At 40.2% G+C, this 12,465-nt stretch overlaps 1 protein-coding gene across 3 annotated transcripts in view; it reads left to right on the top strand.

The window, feature by feature from the left end:
* The first annotated feature begins 101 nt into the window (after positions 1-101).
* NRAP (nebulin related anchoring protein) overlaps positions 102-12,465 on the top strand; it is a 70,033-nt gene continuing 57,669 nt past the window's right edge. For all 3 annotated transcript variants that reach the window (XM_058544032.1, XM_058544033.1, XM_058544031.1), the window contains exons 1-9: positions 102-203; positions 532-626; positions 1,202-1,289; positions 5,587-5,688; positions 8,173-8,277; positions 9,384-9,488; positions 10,199-10,303; positions 11,079-11,186; positions 11,478-11,567. In XM_058544032.1, coding sequence (XP_058400015.1) covers positions 132-203; positions 532-626; positions 1,202-1,289; positions 5,587-5,688; positions 8,173-8,277; positions 9,384-9,488; positions 10,199-10,303; positions 11,079-11,186; positions 11,478-11,567 — 870 coding nt within the window. In that variant the 5' untranslated portion in view covers positions 102-131. The remainder of the gene's footprint in view (positions 204-531; positions 627-1,201; positions 1,290-5,586; positions 5,689-8,172; positions 8,278-9,383; positions 9,489-10,198; positions 10,304-11,078; positions 11,187-11,477; positions 11,568-12,465) is intronic.

Below are 12,465 nucleotides of genomic sequence, written 5' to 3'. Positions count from 1 at the left end.
TCTGAACGATCAAGGTGCCCACAGGAATTTAACAGTGGTTGGGATTTTGGAGACTTGACCAACTAGACTGGGGCTTGTCATTGGCTTTCTTGCCTGTCGCCTGTCTTTGTCTTCTGTCTTCAGACCTCAAGATGAACGTGCAGGCTTGCTCTAGGTGTGGGTATGGAGTGTATCCTGCTGAGAAGATCAGCTGTCTAGATCAGGTCAGTACACATTTCCTGACCTTTGGAAATAATAACAAACATGGGAAATTTATCTTCTCACATATGGACATGTGGGTTTTTTTTTGAACCACCAAAAAAAGATGTATTTCCCACCTTTCTTCAGTTCTACTCATTTCTAGCTATGTCTTCTATATTGTCTCAAAAAAAATGTTGTTCATTTATTTAACATATTGTAGCTGTGTGTGTGTATGTGTGTGCTTTTATCACCATTTTATCCCTAAAGCTCTATTTTTTACCCTGAAATATGTAAGGATCCTGAGTCTGAAGAGAAGATAATTTTGCTAAATCTTTTCTATATGATTTCTAGATATGGCATAAAGCGTGTTTTCACTGTGAAGTTTGCAAGATGATGCTGTCAGTTAATAACTTTGTGAGTCACCAGAAAAAGCCATACTGTCATGCGTAAGTGTTTGATGCCCCTCCCCACCACCGCTTGAGTTTTGCTTATTTTTTAACAAATAGCCAATCAGAGGTTCAAATCACACACTCCAGGGTTAAATCTGAGAAATGTCTTCTCCAAAGTTTTTAACTTACTTACAATCATTGAAAAGACCTAAGACGAGATTTTATGTAGTAGACAAGAAGTTGAAAGTGTCAAATTTCTTATAAGGAAAAGATTAAATCTATCCACTATAACCTCATGTCAAATTATGAAATATTGCACAGAACAATGTAATTGCCACAGATATGCATATAGAGCTTTAAAATTTTTCTTTTAAATAATTTCAGAATCCTATTTTATTTGTTTAGAAAGTTTTTAAGTGATCATTTCTAATTAAATTTGGTCTTTAAGTTATATACGTTGAATTTATTTGATTTGCTTTCTTTTTCTTTAAGAGTTATTGCCTGGAAAATCTTGAACTTAATTATTGTTTTATATTTATTGATTTAAAAAGTGGCTGTGCCTTTAAGAATAGTCACTCAATCATCTTGGATATAGTACATTTCTAATTTTGGTTTATATCTTATTTTTGTAGCCATAACCCCAAGAACAACACTTTCACAAGTGTTTATCACACTCCATTAAATCTAAGTGTGAGGAAATCTCCGGAGGCCATCTGTGGGGTAAGTTACTTAATTTTGAATTTCAAAATAGCCTTTAAAGAAAATTTCTTTCCCCCAGCACCTGTTAGGTTTTTAAGTATCTCTGTCTAGACATGAACCTGCCCATTTTCTCCACCTACACATGCAAAGTGCATTTAAGTAACAAATATTGCTCTTGGTCCTACCACAATACGGGGGCCAATACCCAGGATAAACTAGCTTGAACATCTGAGGTCCTTGTATCCAGTGTTGTCGCTCTGTGTCTGCCAGCTCTGGACACATTGAGGACAGTTTATACAATAGGCCCTGCATACACTAGGTGCTTAATACATAAAACAAAGTTTATATAGTTGGACATATTACAAGAGCCTTTCCTTTCTTTCCCCCCCGTGATATTTTGGTACAGAAAATTAAAAACCTCTACTTTCACACTCTTAGCTCTCTCTGAATTCAGTGATGTGTAAGGTTATTTGCAGCCTCTCTTTCCCCTTGGGGTAGGGGGTAGGTCAAAGATATTTTGATTTGGAAGTGATGTTTGGGTAGACAAGAAGCCCATGTTGATAAACCAGCCTCTTTTGAAAGACCAACAGTGGAGTTTTGTCAAATAACTAGTGATTGATTGAACGTGTGCATTTATTAAAATGATGAATCATTTAACTTCTCTCCCCCATCCCCCACAAGAAGTTGGTCTGTGGGATGGAGCTAGCTGCTTTCCAAAATTAGAAAATTACACATGAGATGGAAGGCTCTCTAGTAATCTGCCGTCTTAATGTTACCTCGCCTTATACTGACTCTCTCGCCTGCCCGGGCTGCCTCCTCCTCAAGAAAACGTGTGTTAGATCATGCTTATCCTTATCATGTGGTCTCTCCACACCTGCCAAGTAGCTTGTTTCTCTCAGTGCTTTGCACTAATACTGAGTTTATTATTTTTTTAACAAGCTATATAACACTTACTGTACAATTGCTTAATTCATTTAATACACATTCCAATCCAGTGAAGTAAATACTAATATTATCCCATTCTGCTGGTGAGAAAACCAAGGCTCAGAGAGTTGCTCATTAAGAATCACAAGCAATCCTAGATTACTGAGAAGGCTGATTCTTTGAGGATTTTCTTTTCATCTCTTGATGTCTAAGGACAATGACATGAAATTACAATAAATACTGAATTTAGCTCTTACTTACCCGAGTGCCAAAGACTCTGCTAGGCTCTTTATCTATGTTGTCTCATTTATTCTTCACAAGAACCCTCTGTAACATCATCATATTGCAGTTGGGGAGGCTGTGGCTCAGAGAGGTTAAGTCACTTGCTCAGTTTTACCCAGCTAGTTGAGTGAGTACAAATGCAGATCTGCCTGACTTTCGCACCCATATCCTAAACTGCTCCATTGGCCTGCTTCTGTGACCCCCGAGGGTGGGAAACTGTGCAGAAGGAAAAAAGTGCTTGTTTATGTTTTCGAATATCCAGTGCTTCTGCAATTGTGTAGCCAAAGTTGGACAGATTAAACCCACGGAGATGTACTTATACATCAGACTGCTGTTTGTGTATATTACACTCACTACAAAAAGATTCATAATATCTGTACTTTTCCACCCTACGCTAGGCCTCAACAGGTGTGTCCCTACCTTACAATCACACAGCAGCACACACAGTATTTACCTTTCTTTGAGGTGGTAGTGGATTCACTTTCTTTTGACTGTGTCTGACAGGCCCACCCCAGAGTGAGGCTGGGATCGTCGCTGGCGTCGCTGGTTCTATTTCCAGCCGCAGACAGTGATGTGAGCTTCCCGGGAGGCCTGTGTGTGTGTGTGTGTTTGCATCGATGTGAATATGTGTGTGTGTGTATAAATATGTGTGTGTGCATATGGGGAGTGTATGTATGTGTCTATGTAGGTGTGGATTGGTGTGCACATGCAGGCATACCTGTGTACATGGTGTGTATACATGTGTGTATATACACACATACAGGTGTATACGTGTATGTGGGTGTATGTGTGCACATATGTGCACGTGTGGGGTGTATGTGTGTATATGTGTATGTGTGTATGTGGTGTGTGCATGTCTGTGTGTGTATGTGTGTATATATGGGGTGTGTAATGTCTGTGTACATGCATATGTGTGTACATGCATGTGTGTATGTGCGTGTGTGTGTGTATATGAGTGTGTGTATGTGTGTACGTACATATGTGTGTGTGTCTGTGTACAAACAATTGACTGTGGAGATCGCTTTCTCCTTTCCCACTTGGGAAAAATGCAAATGGACAATCGTGTCCCTTCCAGGCCCCAGATCTTATACCACCCTAGGGAGTGGGATAGATTCCTTTCCTACTTGCTTGCATCTCTGAGAGACTTTGCCAATTGAATAAAATCCAAATTCATTGTGCATGTGCTAAAATGAAAAAGTAGGGTAGAGATTTTGAGCTGGCATTTAAAGCAGATTGACACTTTTCTGTTTCCCAAGTGACACTCTTTTAAAAATAAATAACTATTTACTAAGACAAACTTTCCTGTTTGGTAAGTGTGGATGGAATTTTTAGAAGAATAAGACATCTAGGTTCTCTTCTAGTCAGAGAATGAACTTTAGCCCTGAATACTTCCCTACCCCGCTAGTAACATTTATGGCTTTTTTTCCTCTTCCTACTTTCTCAGAATAATCACTTATCTCATAAAAGGTCTCTGGGGAGGCAGACACTCCTCGGTAAAGAATTTGTACTGTGGGAGGAGGACAGCAAACACGGCTTCTTGGAAGTGGGGGAGAATATCTACTTTGGTCACGTGTTTCTGATTCCTTAAGTCGATGGCTCTCAAGGAGGGCAATTTTACCCCCCAGGGGACATTTTGTGATGCCTGGGGACTTTTTTGATTGTCACAACTGGGAGGGGGTAAGAGTACTATTGGCAGCTGGTGGATAGAGGCCAGCTATGCTGCTAAACATCCTGCAGTGCACAAGACAGTCCCCACAACAAAGCGTTAACTGGCCCCAAATGTGAGTAGTGCTGACAACAAGAAACCCTGCTGTTATTACATAATGTTCCTGGTAGTTTCTCAAAATCCAAGGGAAAGAGCATGTAAAGTTCTCTCAGTTCATATATTTAAAAATATATATATTGGAACTGTATTAAACAGTAGCAAGCGCAGAAAGCCAATGACAGAAAGTGCGTTAGTAGGGAACTAGAATTCCTGGATTCTAAACCTGGCTCTGCTAACCCACTGAATGATTTTAATAAATTCACTTCTTTTCCCTGAGCTTCTTTCCTCATCTGTAAAATTAATGATTTAAACTTCAGCTTGTTAAAATTGCAGATTTCTGGGCCATATTTTAGACCTCATAAATTATGATATCTCGGTTTGTCCCTAAGACCTGCTTTTTTCTTTTAAGGTTAGTCCTTTTTATGTTCTCAATAAGAATTCTTTGCCTATCCCAAGGTCATGAAGATATTGTTGAGATGTCAGTTCTCCCCAAATTGATCTATATGTTCAATGCAATCTGAAAATCTTGGTATTTTTTGTAGAAATTGATGAACTGATTCTAAAATTGATATGAACATACAAAGATTCTAGAATAACCAGGAAATCGTGAGGAAATTGAAGGACTTAGGTTACCAGATTTCAAGACTTACTATAAAAGTAGTAGTAATTAACTCAGTGTCGTATTGGCATAAGATAGACAAATAGACCAGTGGAATACAGTGCAAGGTCCAGAAATAGAATTGCACGTATGTGGTCACTTGAATTACAACAAAGGCATCACTGCAATTCAATGTAGCAAGAATGAGCTTTCAATAAATGGTACTGGAGTGATTGGATGTTTGAATGGAGAAAGAGGAACCTTGACATCTACCTCACACCTATACACAAAAATTAACTGAAGGTGTATTATAGATCAAGATGTTAAAGGTAAATTTATAAAACATAGGAGAACACCTACGTGACTTTGGGGAGCCAGCATTTTAACAGGCTCCCTGGATGATCGTTGCACAGACTGCATACAGTTAAGAACCACTACTCTAGTGTCTCGTGTTTCCTGAGGTTACTCTAACCTGAATACTTGGTGTTGTGTGATAAGCTCATAGAGACTTGAAGTCTTTTTAATTGCACTGCTGAAAAGAGCTTTGCACGCAGCGGGTGCTCGGTACATGCCGCCTGGCTAGTGGAACCGATGAAGCCACAGAGAGACTGACGGCACAGTGTGTGTTGTAGTGCAGTGAAGATGCTTTACAGTTGAGACTTAGGAAAATCCCCACAATTTAGCTATATATTGTTATTATTTTTCTCTTCTCTGATGGAAATATTGCTGACAACATCTTCATTGCACAGACTGATGACCAAGACAATGGTGGACGGTTTAAATCTGTTTTTCACTGGGACATGAAAGCCAAGGATGGGGCAGCCGCACCTAACAGGCAACTGGTGAACGAGGTGAGAGAAGAGTTATGCGTGGGTTTGGAAAGAGAGAAAAGAATGACACACTCTGCAAATGAAATGTATTGTCATCATTACTTCTAGAGGAGATCAATTAGGCTTTCTTTTATCCGGTTTGTAATTCTAGTTGTCTACCAAAGACCTTCATCAACATGTCCTAGCATAGCCTCAACTATATCTGCTCATTGACTTCTCCCTTCCAACCACTGTGTTTCTATTACTAGGAACAGCCATCCAGGCTGTAAACCAAGGCTGCCCTTTCCTCCTCTGACACTTCACTCAGCCCCACACCTGCCCCTCCATTTCACTATCCCAGCTCTGATCCACAGACTCTCCTGCCTGGACCTTTATGAGGGGCTCCTGAGATGGCCTTCCCTCCTCCAGATTTGCCTCTCTCCAGCCTGTCATGTGATATTGGTCACACACAGCTTCCTGGATGGATGTCCCTGGCTTACTCTTCCCATCACCTGAGAATTTATGGTCACTCACTATTAATAGCCTCATCATTTCAAAATTCCTCAGCCATTTGTTTTTAATTATATACATAATACTTGCACTTTTCTTATTGTGAAAAAATCCAAACAGTACAAAGCTAACCCCTTTTTTTACCAACTCCAATCTCAGTTTCCTCTGCAGAGATGCCCATTGTGATCAATCTTGTGGGTATCCTTCCAGAATGTTCTCTATTCATTCACAAATAATGTCTCTATATTTGTTTTTTAGTACTTACATTTGGACATGCCTACTGCCACTTAGTGGGGGACCTTTAATGAGTTAGTTAGCCTTCTTTGCTTTAGTTTTCTCATCTATAAAGTGAACTTCATAGAACTAAATAAAGTTCCTGATTCATAGAACTATTGTGAAGGTTTAAAGAGTTCTATAAATGTAAAGGTCTTAGAACAGTGGTAGGCACAATAAATATCAGCTATTATTTTTATTGAAAATTGTATATGTATGTTTCTATTGGAATGTATAATTTTATTTTTTCGTGAAACAATATGTATTGTTTTGCAGCTTATATTTTTCACTTAAATATCTTAGAGATATTTCTATGTCAGCATCCTTTTAAGGTGTTGTGCATGGATGTATCATGGGTACAACCATTAAGAATGGATATATCATGCTCTCCTATTGATGGAATAGGAGAATAACCATACAGGATTATTTCCAATTTTTTTTTTCTATCACAAAGTTGCAATGAACACCCTTGTGAATGACCTCTTTTGGACACAAATGAGTGTTTCTCTCGAATAGATGATGAAAAATGAGGTTGCTAGGTCAAAGAGTCTGTGCCTTTTTAATTTTAATGGACACTATCAAATTGCCTTCTAAACTGGCTGTACATTTTATACTCTCATAGGCAGAGTATGAGAATACCTGTTTCCAACACTCTCACCACCATTTGGTATTACCAGATAAAAGTATTGACAATCTGTATCTTGTTTTTTTAATTAAAGTTCCCTGATTGCTAGTGTGGTTGAACGTATTTTCGCATATGAATGATCTGTCTTTCCAGATCTCCAAAGGCTGGCTCTACTCAACCTACCCAACTTGCCCCACTTCCAGACCACTTGACTCCTCATCTCTTCCCCTTAATTCCAATTAAACCCACCTCCTCATGGGCTTCACACGAACCCCATCACTGCCTTTATGCTTTTTTTCATGGCAGTCCCCATTCCTGGAATTTATTCAACAAATATTTATTGAGTTTATTATGTGCCAGGTCCTGTTCTAGGCTCTTGGAATATATCAGTGAACAAAACATATGAAGGCCCTGCCTTCATGGAACTGACCTCCTAGAGCAGATGCCTTTCTTTCTCCCTTCGCATCTATTAACTGACCTCAGCCCAGATGTCCAGCCCAAATTCCATCTTCTTGTCCAAAACAGGGCCTATCACATACAGATTGCTTTTTAAACACTCTCTTATTTATCTTCAATACGGTACATTTAAGCACACAAATGTTTTCTAATCACTAATTGTTTCATATGTTAGTTTTATCTCCCTAGATAGGTCTTAAGTATCTAAAAAGAGGGACTTTGTGTTCCTTTTTCTTTGCTTTTCTTCTCCCAGTGTTAACTACTTAACCCAACATTAGGCACTAAAACAGGTAGTAGTTTTTGAAGCTTGGCTGAATAATGCGGATCAATCTCAGACTGTCTGTCTGTAATGATTCCCCGCTGCCCAGTCTTGGTGCACTGATGAGCAAAGAAACGTTAAGTTACATTTGGAACTCTTCTATGATATAAGTGAATCTCAGAAAGTTCAATTATTTAGGATATTTTCTAGTTTGAAAGAAAATCAACATTCTGGTTAGCTGAAACCCACCGTATGCCAATAGGAGCTTATAGTTTTTAGAGAATTTCTATCTTCTATTGACAGTGTATGGGAGTGTTGCTAGAAGGGTGGGGTAGATAGGGGGATCTTACCCACCAAATATGTGGGGTGTGTGTTTGTATGCGTTTGTATATTTTCTTTATAGAGAGCCTATTGGACTGGATATGGGGAAGGGAATTCTTGGTGCCCAGGAGCTCTGCCAGACCCTGAAATCGTAAGGATGGTTGAGGCTCGAAAGTCTTTTGGTGAGGTAAGGGCACTAGTAATTACTTCAGTAATTAGTCAGCGAATAGTTTGCATGTTTCTTTATTTTTAAGATTGTGATAAACAGAATAATGCTCTGCTTTCCCAAAGAATCCCATGTCCTAATCCCTGGAATCCGTGTGTAAATTACCTTACATGGCCAAAGGGATTTGCAGATGTGATTAAGTTAAGGATCTTGAGATAGGAAGATTTTCCTGGATTATTAGGGTGGACCCACTGTAGTCACTAAGGCCCTTGTAATAAGGGAAGCAGGAGGGTCCAAGTCAGAGAAAAGGTGATGTGACAATGGAAGGAGAAGTCAAAGCAGTTTGGAGCCATAAACCAAGGAATGCGGGAGGCTACTAGAAGCTGAGAAAGGCAAAGAAATGGATTCTTCTCTAGAACCTCCAGAAGGAACAGCACTGATGGCCCATTTTAGACTTCTGACCTCCAGCACCATAAGAGAGACCTTAGTAAGTTTTCATATAGGAAAGGCAATTTTAGCCCAGATTGTGGAAATCCTTAATGATTTGCACACAGTTCTCTCTAGTCCTCTGCACACACCCAGGACGCTTATCCTTTGAAGAAACCACTTTGGAAAATATTGTTAGTCTTCAGTGACTTTTCCTTTAGCAAATGGAAAGAAAACAATAGAAACAAGTGGTAAGGTGCTATGTCTCATTAGGAAAACCAATCATCAGAGATACTCAAAAAGTAAGGACCAAAAAGCACAGACATTTCACTCCCAATGCTGTAGAACTATCTCTAGTGGACGAGTTACAGAGAAGTCTCCTGCATATTAATTGCTGTATTATCATACATGCCTTTGAGTCAAAGGGCATCCCTTGGGTTGTGCCAGGTTCCACATAATTTGATGTAAGCATTGAAGGGAAACTCTGTGATCTGGGAAATATGATTTCTTCAGTGTTGAAGGTGTTATTCAAGTCACCAGTTGAATAACATCTTCAAATTCATTCCAGATGATTGAAATATTTTTCCAAGTACCTTATAAATCCAGTTGCATTGGTTCTGAGGATGCTTGCTATCACAGGTTTATTAGTTCTCCTCCAGTATCTTGTTGGTTCTCATGCTGACATTGGTTTTGACCAGCAGGAATATACAGAAGACCCTGGGCAACAGAGGGGCAAAGGCAGCTTTCCAGCCATGATCACGCCTGCTTATCAAAGGGCCAAGAGAGCCAACCAGCTGGCCAGCCAAGTGAGTGTCTTAGTGCTTATTCACCTTCAATTTTGCTAATTTTCGTCATTAATGAACCCCTGGGATTCAGAAAAAAATCCAATAAGAGAATGTTTTTGAGCAGTAGGTACTACTAGTATAGTATTATGGAGAAACTGTGTTTTTCTCTTTTCCCGATTGATTATCCTCTGTGCTTCAGTTGGGCCACATCCATCAAATAGAGAGAAGACCATGTAGCTCACCCCAAGACTAGACCAAATAATTTCTTGAGGTCACTTAGCATTAAGGACACTGAATTTTATTAAGTGGATGGCAGATCCTCCTGAAATGTAGCATAGCTTGTTGGTTAAGAGCTCAGATTTTAGAGCCAGAATGCTGGAATTTGAATCCTGGCTCTATCATTTACTAGATGTATGACCAGGAGCAGATTACTTAACCTCTCTATTCCATAGCTACTCATTTGTGAAATGGGGAAAATAATAGTCATGCCTCATGTGATTGTTATGGAGATGCAGTGAGTTAGTATGTGTTGATGTTTAGCAGTGTCTAGCACTCTCTTAACACATTAGCATCAATTCTTTTTGAAGAGGAGCCCATAAGGCAAGCCATAAAGACTTGCCACAGATTTGTGTTGAGTGTAGCCCAATGGTGTAGCTTCAGGTGAGCTGCAAGGAGAGGTCTTCACAAAGGCTGGTTGGTATGACCTTGACTCTATGCTGTCTCCTCATCAGGTCGAATACAAGAGAGGGCATGATGAGCGCATCTCCAGGTTCACTACAGTGGCGGATACCCCTGAGCTGCTACGGGCCAAGGCCGGGGGACAGCTTCAAAGTGATGTAAGAAATGATGGAGGCCAAGACTCAGTGATTCTCCTTTGAGATTCGCCATTCTTTCCTTACTTGGACGGGGAGGGACAGAGAATGCAGAAGGCATCTTAGTCCTGTGTGGGGGCCAGGAAGAGCTTTCTAAGGTCAAGGATGGTCAAGTCAGATAAGTCAGCTAGCACAGACCTTGCAAAAACTCTTCTTTAGAGAGAAAACTTTAGACGGTATTAGTAACACACCAGATGTATCTGATTAATCTGAAAGAATTCTCTCCTTGTCACTGCAAATTATAGAGTATAACTTCTAAAGAATTTCTACCACTTGCCTTTTCATAGTCCAGTTGTTCCCTAACATAATAAGACCTAGAATTTAGTGTTGTTCTGAGTGGGAAGTTTAAGTATGAGTCCAGGTTCAACTTAATAAGTGGCTTCCACTTGCCTTGGGTTGAGAAGCCTCTTTTGTATCCCAGACTTGATTGGCAGCTCCTCCAGGGCAGAAACCTTATTCGTCTGCCCAGCCCCGCCATCTGGCCCATACCAGGTGCCTCATAAGTATGTGCTGAATTCTACATTGAGTGTCTCCATATGCCAGGTTCTGTGCTGGGTATTGGGAATAAAAAAGGAAATAAGATGCACATGATCCATCAAGATATAAGCCAGCTACGTTGCCACAAGGGCCGTGAAGGGGATGTGCAGGGTGTTATGGGAGCCTTAGCACTTCTTACTCAAATTGCCTGGTAGATAGTGGCCTTGTGGCATGCGATTCATATTTTTTTTTCGTTTTCCAGGTGAGCTACACAGAGGACTATGAACAGCAGAGAGGGAAAGGCAGTTTTCCTGCTATGATCACACCTGCTTATCAGATAGCCAAACGAGCCAATGAGCTGGCGAGTGATGTAAGTGTCCACGGCAAAGTTGTCATGTTAGAGGAGGAAGCAGGAAGTTACCTGGGCCTGGCAAGTCCAACTTCCTGTCTACTTTTATATGACTGTGGATCCAGGAAGAAGTTTTCCTTTATAGTTTTCAATCAATTTTACCAGGGTAATGATCTGGCACTTTTATGTCAAAGACACACTCATGGACTTCCAAGCAGAAAAAGAACATTCCACAAGATGTTCATTTTTACTCTTCTGGCCTCTGTGCATAGGAGGCTCAATTCACCAGGTTTGTCCTTTCCTATCGTATAGGTGAGGTACCATCAACAATATCAAAGACAAATGAAGGGAATGGCTGGTCCAGCTGCTGGAGCTGAGGAATATGTGGACCAGTATGGCCAGGTATGTGATAAAATGACTTCCTGGGAGACTGCCCTTTTCAATGGTCAGTCTTCAGTTTGTCAGCCCTCTAGCCTGTCACACAGCCTCTGACCGTTTAATCAGGGGTTGGGCTGAGGTTTGTCTTTGCCCTACGTATGAAAAGTGGATTTTCCAAGCCAGAAAGTAGTGGACAAATGATTACATAGGCCTCAACTTGATCCACTTTGGAAATTGATTTGGAAAGTGATTCCAAGCACTTTTTCTTTTCTTTTTCTAAATATCAATATGATGGGTTTGTCAAGAGTAAAGCATTCTCACCTATTCATTGAAGAATGGTCCCAAAGACTAATACTGGCTACATTTAGACCGTCACTACATAAGCGTGAAAGTGATCAAAATGCATGTCTTGAAAAATATTGAACATTTCACTAAATAGCAGGACTTGTTTTCTTAGAAAGTGAATTTCTTATCTAGGTTACTAGATAAAGCAACATACCAGAGAATGCGAACTGTTTCCCAATTTCACTTCTGTGATGAACTATATCTTGACAGGGTGTAAAAAGGCTGAGATGACCATTACAAGCTAATTTTTATATCCCTCTGTATTTTTTGGTACTACAGTTGCTGTAGGGAAGAAAAGCAACATTATTGTTTCATGGTTAGAAGTAAAGAATGTTGGAAGACCAAGTATGTGTACAGGAAGAGTACATTCAATGAGCTTAGTTGATTTTTTTGTGAGGAAGAGCAGTCCTGAGCTAACATCCGATGCCAATCCTCCTCTTTTTGCTGAGGAAGACTGGCCCTGGGCTAACATCCATGACCATCTTCCTTTACTTTATATGGGATGCTGCCACAGCATGGCTTGACAAACGGTGCGTTGGTGCGCGCCCGGGATTTGAACCTGCGAACCCCAGGCTGT

This window comes from Diceros bicornis, chromosome 6, assembly GCF_020826845.1.
Source record: "Diceros bicornis minor isolate mBicDic1 chromosome 6, mDicBic1.mat.cur, whole genome shotgun sequence".
In the NCBI taxonomy this organism is placed as follows: domain Eukaryota; kingdom Metazoa; phylum Chordata; class Mammalia; order Perissodactyla; family Rhinocerotidae; genus Diceros; species Diceros bicornis.
The sequence above is the reverse complement of the archived record's forward strand: the minus strand, read 5'-3'. Positions and strand labels throughout refer to the sequence as shown.